General features: G+C 65.2%; 4 protein-coding genes across 9 annotated transcripts in view; 2 read left to right on the forward strand and 2 right to left on the reverse strand.

Moving 5' to 3' along the window:
• The window catches only part of ACSF3 (acyl-CoA synthetase family member 3), a 51,607-nt gene extending 51,012 nt beyond the window's left edge, over nucleotides 1-595 (forward strand). For all 3 annotated transcript variants that reach the window (XM_059857538.1, XM_059857541.1, XM_059857539.1), the window contains one exon: nucleotides 52-595. In XM_059857538.1, coding sequence (XP_059713521.1) covers nucleotides 52-169 — 118 coding nt within the window. In that variant the 3' untranslated portion in view covers nucleotides 170-595. The remainder of the gene's footprint in view (nucleotides 1-51) is intronic.
• Nucleotides 596-4,500: 3,905 nt separating this feature from the next.
• CDH15 (cadherin 15) lies at nucleotides 4,501-10,395 on the forward strand. The gene is made up of 14 exons (XM_059857542.1): nucleotides 4,501-4,656; nucleotides 6,350-6,493; nucleotides 6,618-6,773; nucleotides 6,850-6,994; nucleotides 7,079-7,239; nucleotides 7,457-7,585; nucleotides 7,699-7,884; nucleotides 7,953-8,206; nucleotides 8,283-8,425; nucleotides 8,493-8,729; nucleotides 8,797-9,036; nucleotides 9,409-9,545; nucleotides 9,625-9,780; nucleotides 9,855-10,395. Exons 1-14 carry the CDS (start codon nucleotides 4,606-4,608, stop codon nucleotides 10,050-10,052), a joined length of 2,337 nt encoding a protein of 778 aa, XP_059713525.1. The 5' UTR covers nucleotides 4,501-4,605; the 3' UTR covers nucleotides 10,053-10,395.
• Nucleotides 10,396-10,418: 23 nt separating this feature from the next.
• Nucleotides 10,419-13,630, reverse strand: SLC22A31 (solute carrier family 22 member 31). The gene is made up of 9 exons (XM_059857545.1): nucleotides 13,292-13,630; nucleotides 12,684-12,787; nucleotides 12,455-12,609; nucleotides 12,123-12,291; nucleotides 11,735-11,856; nucleotides 11,522-11,630; nucleotides 11,228-11,442; nucleotides 11,022-11,133; nucleotides 10,419-10,939 (listed from the first exon to the last, which is right to left on the reverse strand). Exons 1-9 carry the CDS (start codon nucleotides 13,628-13,630, stop codon nucleotides 10,591-10,593), a joined length of 1,674 nt encoding a protein of 557 aa, XP_059713528.1. The 3' UTR covers nucleotides 10,419-10,590.
• Nucleotides 13,631-15,638: 2,008 nt separating this feature from the next.
• The window catches only part of ANKRD11 (ankyrin repeat domain containing 11), a 132,016-nt gene continuing 128,301 nt past the window's right edge, over nucleotides 15,639-19,353 (reverse strand). For all 4 annotated transcript variants that reach the window (XM_059857548.1, XM_059857546.1, XM_059857547.1 and 1 more), the window contains exons 10-13: nucleotides 18,559-18,657; nucleotides 18,325-18,468; nucleotides 17,214-17,306; nucleotides 15,639-16,871 (exon numbers count right to left, since the gene is read on the reverse strand). In XM_059857548.1, the coding sequence (XP_059713531.1) occupies nucleotides 16,686-16,871; nucleotides 17,214-17,306; nucleotides 18,325-18,468; nucleotides 18,559-18,657 (522 nt within the window). In that variant the 3' untranslated portion in view covers nucleotides 15,639-16,685. The remainder of the gene's footprint in view (nucleotides 16,872-17,213; nucleotides 17,307-18,324; nucleotides 18,469-18,558; nucleotides 18,658-19,353) is intronic.

The following is a 19,353-nucleotide window of genomic DNA, read 5'->3' on the forward strand; positions in this document are numbered from 1 at the left end:
GAAGGCTCAGCTGGTCCTGCCCAGCTGTGACAGCCCAGTTTGGTGTTCCAGGGACACTATGGCTCCCTACACCATCCCGACAGAGCTGATCGTGGTGGAGGAGATCCCGCGCAACCAGATGGGCAAAGTCAACAAGAAGGAGCTGCTGAAACGCTTCTACCCAGCCTAGTGCCCACCCGGGGGGCCTGGCCCTGATCCACGGCATTCTGCCCTGAGGAGGAGCCAAGGGATCATCCCTGGCAGCTCTGGGCTCACTGCCAGGTCCTTGATTAATGTCCAGTAAAAGTAGGATTTGTCCCTCCAGGCTGAGCTGAGCCAGAGCTGCAGAGTTAGGGTTTCCTTGTGGGGAGCCCTTTGCAGGAATCACAGAATCACAGAATGGTTTGGGTTGGAAGGGACCTTAAAGTCTGTCAGTCCCACTCCCTGCCATGGGCAGGGACACCTCCCACTAGCCCAGGGTGCTCCAAGCCCTGTCCAGCCTTCCAGGGTTGGGGCAGCCACAGCTGCTCTGGGCACCCTGCACCAGGACCTTTCCACCCTCACAGGGAATGACTTCCCAGCAGAAATAAAGAATAAATATAAAATCAGACATAAATTCTGGCTGTATGATCCAGTGCATCCATCACCACCAAGTGACCCCAGTGCACTATTGATGAATCCCACCTTTCAACGTGGAAGTTTGTCCTGTTTGACTCCACACATGAGCTGCCAGCCCCAGGGGGTCGGTGGTGCCAGTGGGACACAGCAGCCCCCATCCAGTGGGTCCATCTGCTCTGGTCCTGTCCAGTGCTGAGGAGGTGACAGGCAGCTCCAGCTTTTCCTGGCAGCTGGTGGGGCTCTGGAAACACCAGGGAGGGCAGGAGGAGCAAGGAGCACGAGTAATTACAGGGTCACTAGAGCCCCAGAAATCTGGGACATGTAAAGAACATGGAAAGGACATGGAGGGGACCGTGGCAGGCACATGATGCTGGGCAGAGCGGGCAGGGAGGGGCTGGGATGAGAGTGGGGCTGGGAAAAAGGGGGAGGAGGTGTGGATGGGGACAGGATTTCTCCAGCCCACTGCACAGGGCTCTGGCCACTGGTCTGCTCTGTCCATCCCAACACCCTGCCCACAGTGGCATCTCCTGGATCTCTGTACTTCAGGCTCAAAAGGACTTGAGATGGGGACACGAGGGACACCTTGAGGCACCTCTCAGTGTCCCACATGGCAGGCACAGGGACACACACGTGTGCAGCCCGGCAGCAGCGGGAGGGCCCGAGCCCATCCTTTGTTAAAACATCAACGATGCAGTAAATTTTTTAACTTACCAAATAGATCAATATCAAATTATCATGTCTCGCATTCATAACTCTTAAGCAAGCAACAATGGAGAGAGACAAGGTCACTGGAGAATAAATAGCAGCGAAAGCTCTTAATGATCTATCATTCTCGACAACCCCGGGCACCCCGCACCAGCCCGGTGACAAGATCATTAATAAAACTCTGCAGGAACGCTATCGATTGCTTTGATGGATGATCACAGGTAGCAAATACTGTAAAACACCTGGCTGTCACACACAGAATGAGTAGCTTGACTCACACCTCGGCAGGGACCAGCCTGGGGCTCTGCCAGGTTTGCTCCTCGGGGATTCCCACAGGGAGGGGGGTCAGGGGTGACCCCCAGTTTGGGGCTGCCATCCCTGCTGGACCCTCATGCTCCCAGCTCCACTCCCACACCGCTGTTCACCCCTGTAGGTGGGGCCTGTTTGTTAAAAGCCTCATTAAAACACCGAGTCACAGTGGCGGGTGTGGGAGCTGAGCTGCATGGAGGTGAGGTGACCTGGTGCCACTGGATGAACCTGGAGACCTCCAGGAACACCAGCACAGCCAGGACTGTGGGGATGGATGGGGGTCCCGAGGCCATGGGCCCTGCTCCCCCTGTGCAGCATCCCTCGGGGTGCAGGGGGGGCTCTGTGTGTTCCCCCAGCTCCAGGCACTTCTCTTGCCAGCCACATCGGCATTGACGGTGGGATCATATGTACACAACCATTCAATTACCCCGTAATGGCTGCAGGCGATTAAGCCATCAATCTCCTTCATTAGGGCCTGCCAGGCCCGGCCCAGCATCCCCCAATAAAACCATTAAAACAACAACAACCACCACCCAAAGCAGCAGCTTTAATGCATTGGCTGTGACCTCAGCCCGTGACAGCGCTGGGGGTGTCCCCCAGCGGGGGACCCACTCACCCCGAGGAGGCATTGCCCTGCTGGGGGGTTCCCGGGGAGCTGGGGGCTGCCCACCCCTCTGTGCCCCCCCAGCTCGGCACACCAGGACCTGCTCTAGCACTTTATAGCTGACATTATCTTTTATTGCCATATAAAATCCAAGCTCCGGTGGCTTTATGGGGCTGTGCCGGCGTGTGGCACCTCTGCACTCCCAGCTGCTCCCTCTGCCCCCCTGGGCACTGCCCTGACCCCCCCCAGCTGCACTGGGGTCACAGTTGCTCCCACTGTGCCACACCACACGGGAGGGACACAACTGGTGCCACACTGGGGTCACGAGGGGTCCAGCTGCACCCCACGCTGGGGATGTCATTGTCCCAACACGCAGTGGGGTACGACTGGTCCCTACACCCGTGACACTTGCACTGCTGGGCAGGTCAGAGGGTGTCATGGGAGAGGGAACCCTCCAAAATCGGGTGACCCAGCACCCAGAGCAGCACGGGAAGTCGCTGTCCTGGCCTGGTCCTGCTCGGAGCCGGAATTTGTGGGACCCCAAATCTCGGGAGCCCCGGTGTGCAGGGGCAGGGGGCGTCAGTGCAAGGACAGCAGGGGGGTCCCTGCCGTGCTGCAGCCGTGGCCGTGCCAGCGGCAGCTCCGTCCCCACGAGCGGGGCTGGCGCCCTGTCAGAGCCCGTCACGTCTGCCAGCCCCGCGCCGCGGTGCCGGTGGCAGGGAACATCTGCTCGGCCGCCCCGCTGCCACGGCTGCCAGGGTCGGGGGCGGCCGCCAGGACCCCCGGCCAGCGCCGCCGGGGCGGCTCCTCGCCCTGACACTGATGCGGGGTGACGGGGCGGCGGGGAGGACGGATGGGATCGGACAGACAGACGGGCAAGTGAGCGCCGCTGCCCACGCCACGGCCCAGCCACGCCGCGGGTCACCCGTGCCCGACGCTCACCCGCTCACGACACGTCCTTGGGGACAGCGACAGCCCTGCCACCCCCGCTCAGCTCCTGGGTATGGACGGGACGCATCCCGCACCCCTCCTCCTGTATCCCTTTTCCCACGCCTTGTTCCCCATCCCCGTGCAGGTGACCAGCACCGAGGGCATCCAGGGCATTTATTGCCAAGGAAGGGACAACGCTGGGCAGGGGCACCACAGCTGCCGAGCAGGGTCGAGGTGGTGCCACCAGTGTCACCGACACATTTTCACTTCCTTGCCAAGCCCAGGACTGGGTTTCCCGGGAGGACAAGAGCTCCTCGACCCCTTCGCCCTGCCCGGGGGGTCGTGGGTCTCCATCCCTGCTGCACCGGGACCCCCGGGACCCCGCGCCGACAGGCGGGGGATGCTCCCGGTGCGGCACCGCGGGCTGCGAGGACGGCCGGGGCCGGGGCCGGTGGTCGGGACGATGCTGCCACCTGGTGCCAACGGCACGGCGGCGGCGCCGGGACAGGCACCGGGGGTCGGGGGAGACACCGGGACCGGCCGCGGCTTCGGAGGAAGCAGCAGGATCGAGTCCGGGGTCAAGAGAAACACCGGGACCGGCCGCGGGTCGAGGGCAGCACTGGGACTGGCCGCGGGGGTCAGAGAAAGCACCGGGACCAGGGGGTCGGGGGGCAGCACCGGGACAGGCAGCGGGGGCCGAGAGCCTTGTCGGGACTCCGGGAGCAGCCCCCGCCCGCCCCGCCTGGTGGGAACCCGCCGGGCCCGGGAGACGCGGGACGCTGCCGGTCCCTCTCCCGACTCCGTACTGGGACAGGCCCCGACGCCAACACAGATGGCACCGGCACTGGGAACGGCCGGGGACAGACGGACGGGCTCGCCCCGACGGGAGGCGCGGCCGAGCGGGGCGGGAAGAACCGGTCCCGGTCCCGGTCCCGGTCCCGGTCCCGGTCCCGGTCCCGGTCCCGGTCCCGGTCCCGGTCCCGGTCCTGATCCTGGTCCCGGTCCCGGTCCAGGCCCCTGTTCCACTGTCGGTGTCGGAGCCTATCCCTGCCACGGTCTCTGTGCCGGTCCTTGTCCCGGCGCCGGAGCAGCAGGGAGGCAGCGGGCCCGGGTCTCCCCCTCCCGCCCGCCCCGTCGCGGCATCCACGGAGCGCGCCCGGCGGCAGCTGCCGCGTTCCGCCCGCCCTGCCCGGGGCTGCGCACCCCCGGCCCGGCCCCCCCTCCCCCGGCCCGGCCGGCGGGGACCCCCCCGCGCCCCTGCATCCCTCCACGGCCCCCGCACCTCCCCCGTCGGGCCCCCGCGAGCCGGGCAGGGCAGGGGCTGCGGGCTGCGGGCCGGGGGCGGCGGGGCCAGCTGCCCGCGGGGGGGGTCCGGTGCCCGCAGCACATGTGCTGTCACTCAGCCAGTCCCGCCGCTATTTTAGCTCGGGGCCGGCGGCCGGGCTGTGCCCCGCTCCGCCATGGGCCCCCCGCTCCTCCTCGCCTGCCTGCTCGCCCCGCTCTGCGCTCGGGTAAGGGCTGCGGGGACACCGGGGCCGCGGGGACCGGGTGGCACCGGGCGGGATGGGGACCACCGGCTCCGTGCCCCAGGAGGGCTGGCGGGAATGGGGAGCCTGCGCGCGGAGCCAGGGGTCGGCCGGACCCCAGACCTCGCGGAAACTCATCCCTGGGGGCGGCGGGGATGGGGCTGGGGGTGACGGGGGCTCAGAGCCCCTCTTGAGGCATTTCCCACCCCACAGATGGCGGTGGCAGGGGGGGGCCTGCGGCTCCGGCACATTGCCTGCGTCTGTGACCGGGATGGGCTGAGATGGGATCTGGGGGAGGGTTAGCCGCTTAAAGACACCCTGCTCCTCTTTTTTCCACCCCAGCTGTGGTCCCAGAGCTCCCTGCACCCCCCTGTCCACTCACGCCCCCCCAGAGCCCCTCATCCTGCTCTCAGACCTGAGCCACACGGGGCCCTTGGGGCTCTGGCCTGGACCCTGTGCTCGGCCGCTTCAGGGCAGGGGAAGGGAAGGGGATCTGCAGGGCAGCCCCCCAGGAACGGGGCCCCCAGCATCCCTCCCTCACATCCCGATGCCCCCCAGCTCCAGCGGCCCCCAGGGACGGGCAGGGGGTTTCTCCTGCAGGAGGAGGGAGCAGAGAAAGACCTGGAGGCCACAGCACAGCCCCCGAGCCTCAGAACCAGCCCCTTGTCCTGCCCACCCTGTAGGGCTTGGACGCAGCCCCCCTTCCCCACAGCCCCCTCCCCACACCTCCTTCCCCAGGGACCCCCGGCACAACCAGCCCCACTGCCCCCTTCCCCTGTCCCCATCAGGGCACACACGGTCCCTGGGGCTCCAGGGACCCCCCGGCACCCAGCGGTGCAGGCACAGCTGGGCACAGATGTGGGTGCAAGGCTGGCGCTGCCCAGATGTGCTCCCCCCTCGGGGAGGGGACAGCGCCTGTCCCCGGGCCTAGGACGAGGGTGGCACAGAGCTGGGGGGTCGGTGGCTGCATGCACACCTCTCTGTCCCCTCCCCAGCCCAGCTCCCACAGTCCCCATGGCTCTGCCCCCCCAAAATCACCCCAAATCCCTGACCTCGGTCCTGCACAGCCCCATAACCCATCCTTGCCCCCACAGCTCCCAGACCCCACTGCAGCCCTCCAGAACTCCTGTTCCCCTTGTTTCCATCCCCAATCTCCCCCTCACAGCCCCCAGCTCCACCCCAGGCCCCCAACTCCCTCTGCCTCCCCCAGCACCCCAGCCCTGTCCCCCAGGGTCACGCTGACAGCCCAAACTGATCCCTGACCCCCCAGCCCTCTCTGTCACATCCGTGTGGTGACAGTGACGTGGGGGGCAGGCCATGGTAGGTGCTGCCTGCCCGAGGTGCCCCCTCTTCTCCAGGGGTCCTGTGGGGCACAGCCCATGCCCAGGGCACCACCAGGGTCATTTGTGGGGCACCCCTTCCTGGTGAGCCCAGCAGGACGCCCACCACCATCACACCAGGGTGGCAGGGGACACTGACACAAAGCTCCTGGGGAAGCTGGGTGGTCTCTGCATTACCACAGACCCAACCCCAACCCCATCAGGGGGACCCAGCACTGACTCCAGCACCGTGTACCCCACTGTGCACACCCAGCCCAGGTGCAGCTCCCTGCCCACTGCCCTGGCATTCCACCCCAGCCCGGAGTTCTGGGGTCTCTGGCAGCACCGTGTCCCCGCAGGGTGCCAGCCCAGGCCAGGCAGGTGCTGCAGCCCCCCAGGCCTGGGGGCAGCACGAGGCTCCTCGGCGGGTGAAGAGGGCCTGGGTGATCCCCCCCATCAGTGTCTCGGAGAACCACAAGCGCATCCCCCACCTCCTGGTGCAGGTAGGTGAGAGCCCCCCGGCCTCTCTCCCAGCTCGCAGAGTGGGCAGGGGGTTTGCACAGGGGCACCCCCAGAGGGGCACACACCCCCAGCCTGGGACCCCCAGCCCTGATTTTTCTGGGGCAGATCAAGTCAGACAAGCAGCAGCCCGGAGGGGTGATCTACAGCATCAAAGGGCCGGGGGTGGATGAGGAGCCCCTGGGCATCTTCTCCATCGACAAGTTCAGCGGGAAGGTTTTCCTCAACGCCATGCTGGACCGGGAGGAGCACGACCGCTACCGGGTAAGGATGACCCTGGTGCTCACAGCCCCTCCCTGGGTCCCCAGGCAGACCCTGACCCCCCACTCTGCCCCCACAGCTCAGAGCCTTCGCACTGGACCTGGGCGGGGTCACCCTGGAGGACCCCACGGACCTGGAGATCATTGTGGTGGACCAGAACGACAACCGGCCGCTCTTCCGGCAGGACGTGTTCACCGGGCGCGTGGTGGAGGGGGCTGAGCCAGGTGGGTCCGGCCGGGGGGCTGGGCTGGGCTGGGGGGACCGAGCCAGCCCTGTGCCAGCACCCACCGGGCGCTCGTGGGCCACAGGGACCTGCGTGATGACGGTGGATGCCACCGACGCCGACGACCCCGACACGGATAACGCGGCACTGCGCTATTCCATCCTGGAGCAGGGCGCTGCAGGAATGTTCAGCATCAACGCCACCACTGGGGAGATCTGCACGGCCCGGCCCGGCCTCGACCGGGAGGTACCGGGGTGGGGTCACCGGGATGGGATTGGGGGGGCACCGGCACTCGGGGCAGCCACGGACACTCCACATGGTGAAACCACAGCTCGGTCCACGAGCAGACCCAGGCGTGGGGACTGGGTGGGTGGGCAGCAGCTGGGGCATCTCTGTGCTCCCTGGGGGATCTCTGTGCTCCCTGGGGGCTGGGGGCTCAGCTCTGGCCCCTCATTCCCCACAGACCATGGGGGTGTACAACCTGACGGTGCAGGCAGCCGACATGTCCGGGGACGGGCTGACCACCACGGCCATGGCCGTCATCTACCTGGAGGACATCAACGACAACCCTCCCGAGTTCACCAAGGAGGAGGTAGCAGCAGGGATGTGGGGACGTGCCGGGGTCAGCGGGGAGGGAGCTGCCCTTCCCGGGGGTCTGCAGCATCCCAAAGGGGCAGAGTCCAGCCCCACTCCGCTCTCCCCCAGTTCTCCATGGAGGTGGAGGAGCAGGCGGCCGGTGTGGACGTGGGCAAGGTTTTTGTGCACGACAAGGACCTGGCGGGCTCGCCCAGCTGGTTGGCCAAATTCACCATCCTGGAGGGCGACCCCGAGGGCGCCTTCGCCATCCGGACCGACCCCCACACCAACGACGGCGTGCTCTCCGTGGTCAAGGTGGGCACGGGGCAGCCAGGGGTCACCGGGGGTCTCACGGCTCGGCTGACCCCTGGCCCCTCCCACAGCCGCTGGACCACGAGGTGCGGGACCGCTTCGAGCTGACCGTGTCGGTGCAGAACGAGCGGCCGCTGGAGCCCTCGGTCCCCGCCAGCCCCCGGGCGCTGGCCACTGTGCGGGTGCGGGTGCGGGACGTCAACGAGGCGCCCGCGTTCCGCGAGAACCCGCGGCGGATCAGCGTCCTGGAGGGGACACCCCCGGGCACCGCCATCACCACCTACACCGCCAGCGACCCCGACACCCACCAGATCCAGACCCTCTCGTGAGTCCCGCTCCCCTCCCATGGCCCCGGCACCCGCGGGGCGGGGGCGATGTCTCACGCAGCCCCTCGCCCACAGCTACGCGCTGCTCTACGACCCCGCGGACTGGTTGCAGATGGACCCACACGCCGGCACCGTCCGCACCAAGCGGGAGCTGCTGCACCCGTCCGCCTTCCTGCAGGGCGGCTGGTACATCGCCCTGGTGCTCGCCCGCGACGATGGTGAGCAGCCGCCCCCGCGGGGCCCTCGCTCCCGCTGCCCCCGCTGACCCCTGTGCTCTGTCCCCAGCCGAGCCCCCGCTCTCGGCCACCGGCACCCTCTCCATCGAGATCCTCGAGGTGAACGACCACGCTCCGCAGCTGCAGCCGCCGGCCGGGGTGCTCTGCGGGCGGCCGGGACGCGGGGGGACCCTGCTCCTGGGGGCCACCGACGATGACCGGCCCCCCCACGGAGCCCCCTTCCACTTCCAGCTCAGCCCCCAGCACCCCCAGCTCGCCCGCAACTGGAGCATCGCCCGCTTCAATGGTGAGGGTCAGCCGGGGAAGGGGGACGCTTCACGGAGGGTCCCGCTGACCCCCTGCCCACCCCGCAGTGACCCACGCCGTGCTGGCCGTGCTGGCGGAGCTGCCCGAGGGGCCCTACTCGCTGCCGCTGCTGCTTCGGGACTCGGGGACGCCCCCGCGGGAGCAGCAGCAGCTGCTGAACGTCTCGGTGTGCCACTGTGGCCGCGACGGCACCTGCCTGGACGGGGCACTGGCCGCGGCCAGCGCCGGGGCCGGCATCACCCTCGGGGCGCTCATGATCATCCTGGGCAGCACCATCCTCCTCCTCGGTGAGTGGGGCCCCCATCGTCCTTTCCCCACCCCTCCATCCCTCCACCCCAGCCCTGTGCTGGTCCTGGCCACCCCTCCCGAACCCCACCAGCCCATTCTGTCACCTTGATCCCCACCCCATCCTGGGCCTGGCCTCCCACCCAACCCTACCCATGACCCTCAACACCGCCCCCCTACCCAGCAACCCCTTCTGACCGCAATCCAGATCCCCCCATTTCCCTCACTGCCCATCCCACCCCAATCCCTGCTTCCACCCCTATCCCTCCTCCCAGCCCAACTGCATCCCACCCCGCCATCACCCCGTGCCCTCCGTGCCTCCCCATGCCCACACACGTGTCCCGTGTCCCCGTGGTGTCCCCGTGTCCCCGCAGTGCTGGCGGCTCTGGGCGCTGCGCGGGTGCGCGGGCGCCGCCGGGCTCTGCGCAAGGGGCTCCTGCAGCGCTCTCGGGACGACATGCGCGACAACATCCTCAACTACGACGAGCAGGGCGGGGGCGAGGAGGACCAGGTGAGCAGGAGCCGTGGCAGGGGCGTCCCGGGGGTCCGCAGCTCGGCCCTGCACCTCTAAACTTCTCCCGGCCCCGCAGGACGCCTACGACATCAACCAGCTCCGGCACCCCGAGCTCTTCTCCCCCCGGGCCAAGCCCCCCCTGCGCAGGGACGCCCCGCTCAGCTCCGGGACCCCCATGGCCCCCCGCAAGCTGCCCAGCAGCCCCTCGGACATCGAGGACTTCATCAATGAGGTGGGTCAGGGCCCGGCAGTCCCCCACCAGTGCCCCACTGCCGGCGGGCTGGCGGTGACCCCCTGTCCCCGCAGGGGCTGGAGGCGGCTGACAGTGACCCCAGCGTGCCCCCCTATGACACGGCCCTCATCTACGACTACGAGGGCTCGGGCTCGGTCGCCAGCCCGCTGAGCTCCATCGTGTCCAGCCTGACGGACGAGGACCAGGACTACGACTACCTGAGCGAGTGGGGGCCCCGCTTCCGCCGCCTGGCCGACCTGTACGGGCACTAGCGGGGAGGGGGGGCAGGAGGGGACACCCCACTGCCCAGGGAGGGGCTGGGGCAGGGACGGGACAGCGGGCAGCTCACACACACAGAGGAGATGCGCAGAGGCATCACGGATGGACCCACACAGGATGCCCGGCTGGAGCGGCTTTGCACACGCGTGTGCAACGAGAGGCCTCCGTGCAGGGGGCGCACACCCACACACCCCGCAGAGCCCAGCTCAGCAAACCTGCGGGGGACGCTCGGCTGAGCACCACACAGGTGGGGAGGGGGCGAGGAGACCCCTGGGCACCCCCATAATAAAGAGCGGGGGTTGGTGGCGGGGGTGTGTGACCCCCCCACAGCAGCGACCCGTAGAAACAAGGCACTTTTATTGGGAGCCGGCAGCACCCCCGGGGGGCTTCACCCCCGCCCCAGGGCTCCCCGCACCGCCGCTCCTGGGGCGGGACCCGGCCCCGGCCCTCGCCTCCTGCTGCTCCCCTAACACCCCTGGGCGGGGGTCCCTGCTCAGCCCCCCCGCAGCAGGGAGAGCCCGGGGGGCACGGCTACATCTCGCGGCGGGGCTCCGGGGAGCGCAGCGTCCTCTTGGTGGAGGCGGCCAGGCGGGAATAGTCGTGGGGGATGGCGTGGGGGGCCAGCAGGGGCAGGTGGTCCTCGCGGGGGGGCCGGCGGAACAGGGGCGGGCGGCGCTGGCTCTCGCCGTCCTGCAGGGACTGGGGCAGCCCCCGGCCCTGGCTCTCGGGCAGTAACATGATGCTGAGCACGGCCAGGATGGCGAAGGAGGCGAACACGACGTGGTGCAGGAAGAAGCCGCGGCTGTTGGGGATGGCGGTGATGGGCGCCGCGGCTTTGCCCACGAAATTGGCGCCCACGACCAGGCCCAGCCCGGCGCCCCTGAGGGAGAAACGCGCTCAGGGGGGCCCTGCCCGGTGCCCCCCGCTCCGGGGTAGCACAAGAGGGGGCAGCTCCCCCTTACCTGACCACGGTGGGGAGAACCTCGCTGGCAAAGAAGATGCTGAGCATGGTGACGGCGTGGGAGGCGGCCGTGCCCACCACGGACAGGGTGAGGACAATGAGCTCCAGCAGGTCTGCGGGGGGTGAAGCACATCAGGGGGCAAATCCTGCACCCACCTCTCTTCCCCCTGACTGGGGCGGCGTCCCGGGGTCCCGCGGGGGTCTTACACTGGGTGAGGGCCAGCAGCAGGAGGGACGAGATGCCGGTGAGGACGGTGCAGAGCAGGAGGATGGCGCGGCGCCCGAAGCGCTCGGCCGTCAGGCACACGAAGAGGCAGGCGGCCGCCTCGGTGCCCAGCAGCACCAGGTGGGAGGAGAAGAAGTGGGGCAGGTGCGGGACCAGGTTGCGGGTGAAGCAGTGGCGGATGCCGGAGCCGATGAACCTAAGGGACAGCGGGGTCAGGGGGCCGCGAGTGGGACCCCCCGGCCCGGGGCCACCCCGCCGACACGCCCGGCGCTCACGCCGCGAAGCCGAGGATGACGCCGTTCTTCCAGATGACCCTGGTGCCGCAGATCTCGCACACGGAGTGGTACCGGGGCCGCGGGGGCCCCTCGGACGGGGCCTCCAGCTCTGCCGGGAGAGGGGAAACCGGGATAGAGCCGGCTCTGTTCCACCACCCCCACAGCCACGGCTTCGGGGATGGGGCCGATGGCCCTCGCAGTCCCCCCACGCACCCGCGAGGAGGCTGTCCTGGGGGCAGTTGTCTTCGGCCAGCGCCTGCAGAGTCTTCCTGGCCCTCTCCAGCTGCCGTGTAGCCAGCAGCCAGCGCGGTGACTCCAGCAGCAGTGCCGGGCACCTGGGGCACAAGTGTCAGGTCACGGGGCTCCCCACGGGCCTGGCCACCCTCCAGCACTGACCTTCCCACCTGGCTTCAAAGCAACGCTGCCCAGAAACCCTCAGCTTCAAACCTGAGCAAACATTTACCCACTCCTCTGGAGAGCCCCGGGGGGCCTTTGATCCCCACCGCAGCCCAGGGCAGGGTTTCCTGGGCTGGGAACAGCTTGGCACCAGTCCCGGGGCACAGCCCAGCCCCTCGCAGCCCCCTGCCCGGGGGGTCCTTACCACCAGCTGGCAGCCAGCAGGGCCAGGATCATGGTGACAGCGCCCTGCAGCACCCGCCAGTCCCGGCACAGCAGGGCCAGCCCCGGCAGCAGCAGCTCCCCGGCCATCCAGAAGAATCCGGCCACCATGGTCACCCCCAGCCGGTGTGGGGGGTCACACAGCTCCAGCCCTGGCAGGGGGTGAGGGGGCCACAGTGGGTGCCAAGGACATCCTGCACCCTGGAGCATTCCGTATTCCAGCCCAGCCCGGGACATCCCACAGCCTGGAGCACCCCGGGGCACCCTGGAGCACCGTCAGCCCCCACACCCTCGGGGTGCCCCCCTCACACTCACGGGCCACGTAGAGGGCGAGGAAGGCTCCTGCCAGCGCGGCCCCAAAGAGCAGCCGTGCCACCAGGACCATGAGGAAGTCCACAGCCAGTGCCACGCCGAGGCCCACGGGCACGGCCAGAGCCAGGGACAGCAGGAAGGTGGGACGGCGGCCGAACCTGCCAGGGACGGGCTGTGAAGGGCTGGGCACGGTGCCCCCTGCCCGTAGGGGCTGCCCGGGGACCCCCACTACCTGTCACAGGCCAGGCCAGCGGTGACACTGCCCAGGGTCCAGCCCAGCAGGTGCGTGGTCTGCTCCAGGGGCACCTTCCAGCGCGAGGCACACACCAGGTCCCACTGCGGGGACACAGCGGGGAGGTATCAGCGTGGGGGGCTTGGCAGACCCCCTGACACTGCCCACAGGGCTGGGATGGATGGGGCTGCAGGGCTCCTGGAGAGCCCCCACCCCACAAACAGAAATGTGGGGACAGATGTGAGGGGACAGTACTGGCGATTCCAAGAGCCCTGAACACCCAGCAGCCCCTCAGCACCCCTCCCCAGGGCTCCCCCAGCCAGCCCCAGACGCCCTCCAGGGGATCACTGCTCCCCTGCACACCCAGGGCTTTCCCGTGGGATCATTACAGGAGCCCCCAGCTGGCTCTGGTGGCTGGGACCCCCCAGTTTGTGTCCCCCGACTCCTCTCAGGTATCCCCCCCCAGAGCGTTCCCAGGTCCCTCCTTTAACCCCTCCTTCACCCACGGACCCCTCATCCCCCTCCAGCGCCGCAGACTGCCCCAGGCCCGGGGTCCCCCGCTCTCCCCAGGCCCGGCACCCCCTCGGTCCCGGCACCCCCGTGCCCACCTGCGTGACGAGGTTGGCGCGGAGGCCGGCGGCGGGCAGCGCGTAGTGCCAGCCGCGGGTGCAGGGCCCGGTGCCGTTGGGGCGGGGGTCCCCGGGGGGGTACCGGTACAGCTGGCAGGGGCTCCAGCCGCCGCGGAGGCGCGGCACGGCGGCGCGGAGCAGCGCGGGGCCCCCGAGGCGGCGGAGCGGCGGCGGCAGCAGCGCGGTGTCGGGGCGGCAGCGGTGCGGGGGCTCCGCGCCCAGCGCCCAGCCCAGCGCCCAGCCCAGCGCCAGCGCCGCGCACGGCGCCCACCCCCCCGCCGCCCGCCGGCCCCGCGGCCGCGACCCCCCGAGCGCCATCGCCACCGGCACCGGCACCGCCACAGCGCTCGGGGCGGCGCGGCCAGGTGGGGCGGCACCGGCCGGACCCGCCCCGCGGCACCGCCCCGACGGCTCCCTCCGGAACTGACTTCCAGCCCCCGTTCGGACCCCCCCAGTCCCGGTTCAGACCCCCCCAGTCCCGGTTCGGACCCCCCCAGTCCCGGTTCGCTACCCCACAACACGAGGCTCAGTCCCGGTCTGATCGCTTCTCAAGCCTGGATCGCTTCTCCCCAGCCCGGTTCCCAAACCCCAGCCCCGGTCCTGATCCCCGTCCCTGTTCGCCCCCCTCAGGCCCGGTTTGTTCCCCCCAACCCTGGCCCCAGTTCCCACAGCCCGCTGCACCCCCAGCCTGGTTTGCCCCCTCCCAAGCCCCCCAGTTTGGTTCTCCAAGCCCCACTCCCCCCAGCTCAGCCCCAGTTTGCCCTCCCCCAGTCCCGGTTCACTGCCCCCACCCCAGCTCAGTCCCCCTTCTCCATGGTGCTCCTGACCCCTCTCAGGACTGGGGGACCCCCCCAGCCCAGCTGGTGTTGGGGGTCCTGGGGTGCAGCCGGGGGTTCCAGGACCCATCTGGGGACACCCACAAATGCACACAGGTCCCCCCAGACCTCACAGGGTGCCAGTGGAATCTGTGACACCCCCTCTAGGAAGGGAACGTGTTGGCACCCAGCACCACGTGAGCCCGTGGGAAGAGCCAACAGAGCAGCCAAACTGCAAACAGGCTTTACTTCCCTCTTCCTTCTAAAATTTACTCACAAATGTGATTTCTGGGGGCAGCAGCATCACTTGGGTGCTCAGCTTCAGACCTGCAATGGTGGAAAAACTCCATCTGCAAAATCACATTGAAAGCCACACTTAAAAATCACACCAGCAAACTCACATTGAAAAAAATCACACTAAAAAATCCCATCTGCATTTTTTTACCTCTGAGGGATCCACACCCCCACACGTCTGGGAGTTACACTGGGAGGAAAACTGACCCTGGAGACTCCCAAGGTCACCAGCACCGTGGTCAGATGAGCCTATGGGACTTTCCAGATTTACATGCTCATTAAAGGCCTCTCTGTGACTACAGAGACAAATTTATGGCTGTTTAACAAAATAAAGACAGGGATGGAATCCCTCTCACTTAATCCAAGTGTTACTTGTGGCTGCTTTCAGCCCCTGGTCCCAGCATTGGCTCCAGTGCCCCACCACACTCATCCCACAGTCCAGGAAAAAGGTGGGGGAAAAATCCCTCTGGCTGCAGCAGGGACATGGCACTGCCCGTCCTGCTGTGGCTGTGTGTGCCCCAGTCCTGGTGCCAGCAGTGCCAGGCAGGGGCTGAGGGCTGGGCAGGGCACAGTGGGACCCCTCTGGCTCTTCTGAAGCTGCTGCAATGCGTTGGAGAGAAATCCTCCAGGGTCCCCCTCTCCCCACTGTGGAAAATTCCTCAAGTGGCTGCAAAGCTGGCAGCAGTGAGGGGGGAACTGGGGCTGAATCCAGGGGTCCCCTCTGGTCCCCAACACAGGAAGCTGGAGAAGCCAGAGCTGGCAGTGGGGGTCCATGGGGGCCATCTCTCACTGCTGCCTGGGGCTGGCAGCTGCAGCCACCAGGAAAGGCTGGGCAGCAGGAAGGAAGGCACAGAGGTCCTGGAGAGGCACTGGGATCTGCCTCCAGCTGCACCCCTGAGCTGCTGAGTGAGGACTGAGCTTGCCTGGATCCACCCATTCCTGTCCAGACTCTGCAACCCCAAAAGAGCATCTCCTGCTCAGTGAACTCACCAACACAGGGGGGTCCCCTCTCCTCATGACCCACCCCTGCAGGGTTCCAATCCCACTGCACACAGAGAGGCATGGAAAAGAGAATGATGTTTAAAATCATAGAATAGCTTGGACTGGAAGGGACCTTAAAGCTCATCTTGTTCCATCCCCTGCCATGGGCAGCTGCTCTGAGCAACCTTTTCCTTGACAGGGAAACTGCTGCCCAGGGTGAACTATAAATACAAAGATAATTTTAATTAATTTATTTATTTCTTTACACATAACTGAAAGTGATGTTACAGTACATAAGTTATTTACAACTGTGCAGTAATGTGTTGCAAAATAAATTATCTAGAAGGCAGCAAAAGTACATTGTTAATGTATATAAAAACTGTACAGCATTTATGGGATACAATTTTTCTTTATATGAGTATTGGCTCTGTAGTGTTTTCAAGTTATGTTCTCAGAAAGAGAAACGAAATGCCCAAGATTAAAGGAAAAAATATATAAACCACGTGGATTTTACTCCATTAAAAACACAGTTGGCAAAGTCCTTTCTCTGCGTCGCCGTCTCCCCGGCCGTGCCGCCCCGGCGGCTCCTCTGCCCGTCCCCAGCGGCTGCTGCGGGGCCACCGGCACATCCCGGAGCTGTCCCCGCTCCGGAGCCGCCGCTGCCCAACTTGGACACTGTCCTTTTGTTTCTAATTGGTTTTTTTCTTTTTTTTTTGTGATTTTTTTTGTAGGTTTTTTTTTTTTTTTTTTTTTTTTTTAGACATACCCATGATGGAACGAGAAACTCAAACACCCCCCCCTCCCCCCATGGTTTCCTACTGCAGCTTCTCCGAGAGGAGATCCGCGCCCGGTGGAAAATAGAGAGCTGGAAATCACGGTGTTCACAAGTACATGGTTCACGTGGTTGCTGGCCCCGCTCAGCAGCTTCTGCAACACACACACGGTGTCCTTGGCCTCGTCCCTCCGCGCCTCGGCCAGTCCCGGGGCCGCTGAGCGCCCGCTGCCCGCGCTGCCCGGAGCCTCCCCGCCGCGGGCGCCGGCGGGAAGGAGCTGCGCCCGGCCCGCTGCCCCGCGGGGCCGCGTCAGTCCGGAAGCGAGGGACACGTCGTGAAGAAAGTGCAATTATTTTTCTTATTGTTTTGTTTTCTGCCGATAGCTGCTTCCTCCTCCTCTGACCAGGGATTCATCAGCAAGCGGTTAAGGGTGAATGTGAGCTCGACCGCCCGACCTCGGAGCGCTCCCGTCCTTGCCAGTGTTCAGAGATGTCTCCTGGGTTGGAACTGTCATGCCGGCAAGAGCACAAAGTCATCGTTCACGTCGACCATTGGCACATAGAACGAGGGCACCTCGTTCACGCAGAGGGATTTGTGCCCCGCGGGGTCCAGCTCCTGCACCTTCAGCTGCCACTCCATCCTCTGCACCGCGTTCAGGGCAGCTGCTTCGTGTTGCTGTCGCATGAGCAGGCATGTCTGCATTGGGAAACAACAACGGGACGTGAGCGGCAGGCACAGGCAGGACCATGCAGCCACTGTGGGCAGTGTTAAATGCAGCAAGGGGTGCCACACACGGGACACCTGGATTTGGAATCTCTGCTAAGCCCAGCTCCAGCAGGAGCCGAGGCAAATCCTGAAGTCTGGGTTTGAAAGGCTTGTCAGCACTCCAGAGCATCCACTTCCATGCAACACTGCCCTGACAATCTCTGGACACCCACTCTGTGCTGGAAACCACTAAGGCAGGTCCCAGGCTCCAGCCACACGCAGAACCCTCCTGGAATGTCCCTGCTTGGAGCACGGGACTCCCACAGTTCTCACCTTCATCCTGTCGTACTTGTCATCCACGTCCTGCAGCCAGGAAATGAACTGTCGTGCGTTGAAACGGTCTCTGACCGATTTGTTTTCATCTCCCTAAGGACGGGACAGCAAAGGGAGGGATTAGTTTTGTGCTTTAAGCAGTTACAGATCTCACAGGCCACATTCAAGCCCCTCCTGGGGCACACACTCCTCAGAAGTGCAGTGCCTGCAGGGAGGGAGGACATCACTGCTGCCAGCGGCTCCTGCAGCCCTTTCCAGGGGTTCAGCCTCAGGTGGGGATGCACCCATATGCACATACTCCCTGTTTCTCCTTGCTTTGCAGGGAGTCTGTCCATGTCAGCCCATCACAGCACCTGCACCTCTCTGACTCCTTCAACTGACGCCAGGATAGCAGCAGCACAGACACTTGGCTGGGAAATGCCGACGATAAATCAGAGCTCCTGGATCAATACACAGCTCACTAATAAATCCCTGGATGCTGCCCCTGCCCAGGATCCCTCCTGCAATGCAGCAGTGTAATGTTTCTCTTCCCTTCCTTCCACAGGGAGAAACACCTCAGTGTCGTAAAGGAAACCTTTCCAGTGTGCAGATGATCCTGACCAAGAAGGATGGAAGGTTCCAAGACTCACTGATAAAGATGAGCCATGTCTGCTCCTAAGAGACACGAACTCCCTGTATCCCACATTCAGTTAGACAGTTAGGCAAATGATGTTCCAAGTCACAGAATAATTTGGATTTGAAGGGACCTTAAAGCCCATCTCATTCCACCCCCTGCCATGGGACACCTTCCCACTAGCCCAGGTTGCTCCAAGCCCCATCCAACCTGGTTTTGGATGCTTCCAGGGACGGAGCAGACACACATGTTCTGGGCACCCTGTGCCAGGGCCTCTCCACCCTCACAGGGAACAATTCCTTCCCAATATCCCACCTAACCCTGCTTGCAGGGGGAGGTGACATCCTGCACCTATGTGCCCTGGTGGGTGACCTGAGCAAGGAGAGCATTAGTAACTCCTGCCTCCATGCTTCCCTCCCTCCCTCCAGAAAAGCCCATCTCCCTCAGGGTCTTGCAGAGCCCCTGAGACCCTTCCTCACCACTGAGCCAGGCACTGACCTGATTTTCCAGAGGCATGTTGTACACCTCAGAGTCCAGCAGCATGGTGCAGGCACTGAAGGGCACGGCCTGGTTGGCAATGGTCCTGGCTGCCCGGCAGTGCACCCGCAGGATCTCCTGCTCGCAGGAGACGATGAGCTTCTCCTGAGGAAGAGCAGAGCAGTGAGTGTGGCAGCCTCAGCCTCGCCAGCAGGGGAAATTGGGGTCTGCTCCCCAGCTGGAGTGTCCCCTTACCCGCTCTATGCTGTGCTGCAGGCGCAGCTTGCCCCGCACGGCCTCCTGCTGCTTGAAGAGCTCCTTGAGCGGCTCCGCGAGCGACGGCGGCGGCGCGATCTGCGGGCACAGGCAGGGGGTGAGAGCAGGACCTCTGAGGGGCACAGCCCGGGGGCTGCACCCTGAAATGTGTGCTGGCCACAGAGGGAGCAGGGACATCCCATGGGGTGCCTGGGGAGAAGCTCTGCCAAGGACAAGGTCCTGCCAGCGCTCAGACTCAGTGAGGGTGAGGACTTGGCAAGAACAACCAGAGCCTGACCCGCCCTCGTGCTGCAGGGCAGGGTGTGCAGGAATGGAGCCTGGTCACGCTGACCCTTCTCCTCCAGCCTGGAGCCCAGATTTACCACCTGCAGCACCAAGTTTATTGATGCATATGTATTAGCGAGGCTGCTCCTGCAGCACAGCAGTGAAATCAGTGAAATGCTGACCCCAGCGCCAAGACAAAGAGCAGAGCTTGGGAAAATGATGGCAGGAGTTAAGAGCCATCTTTTTCCCATGTTACAGGTTCATTAACCTGTTACTACATTGCTGCAAGAGCAGTTTTACCTCCCAGCCTCAAATCCAGTGGATTCTTACAAAATTTGCTCTAAAGCCTGACCAAATCTCAGGTCCCTCAGCACAGCCCAAGGTCTTCTCTGCAAAAATGCAGCAACTCAGGGGCTGCATTTACCACACAGCCAGGCACTTATCCAGGCTCAGGTTTGGAATGGTATTCTAAAGGCAGGTTGGGGCACACTGGCATTGCAAGGTGGTGAC

The sequence above is a fragment of the Haemorhous mexicanus genome, chromosome 12, assembly GCF_027477595.1.
Source record: "Haemorhous mexicanus isolate bHaeMex1 chromosome 12, bHaeMex1.pri, whole genome shotgun sequence".
Lineage (NCBI taxonomy): Eukaryota > Metazoa > Chordata > Aves > Passeriformes > Fringillidae > Haemorhous > Haemorhous mexicanus.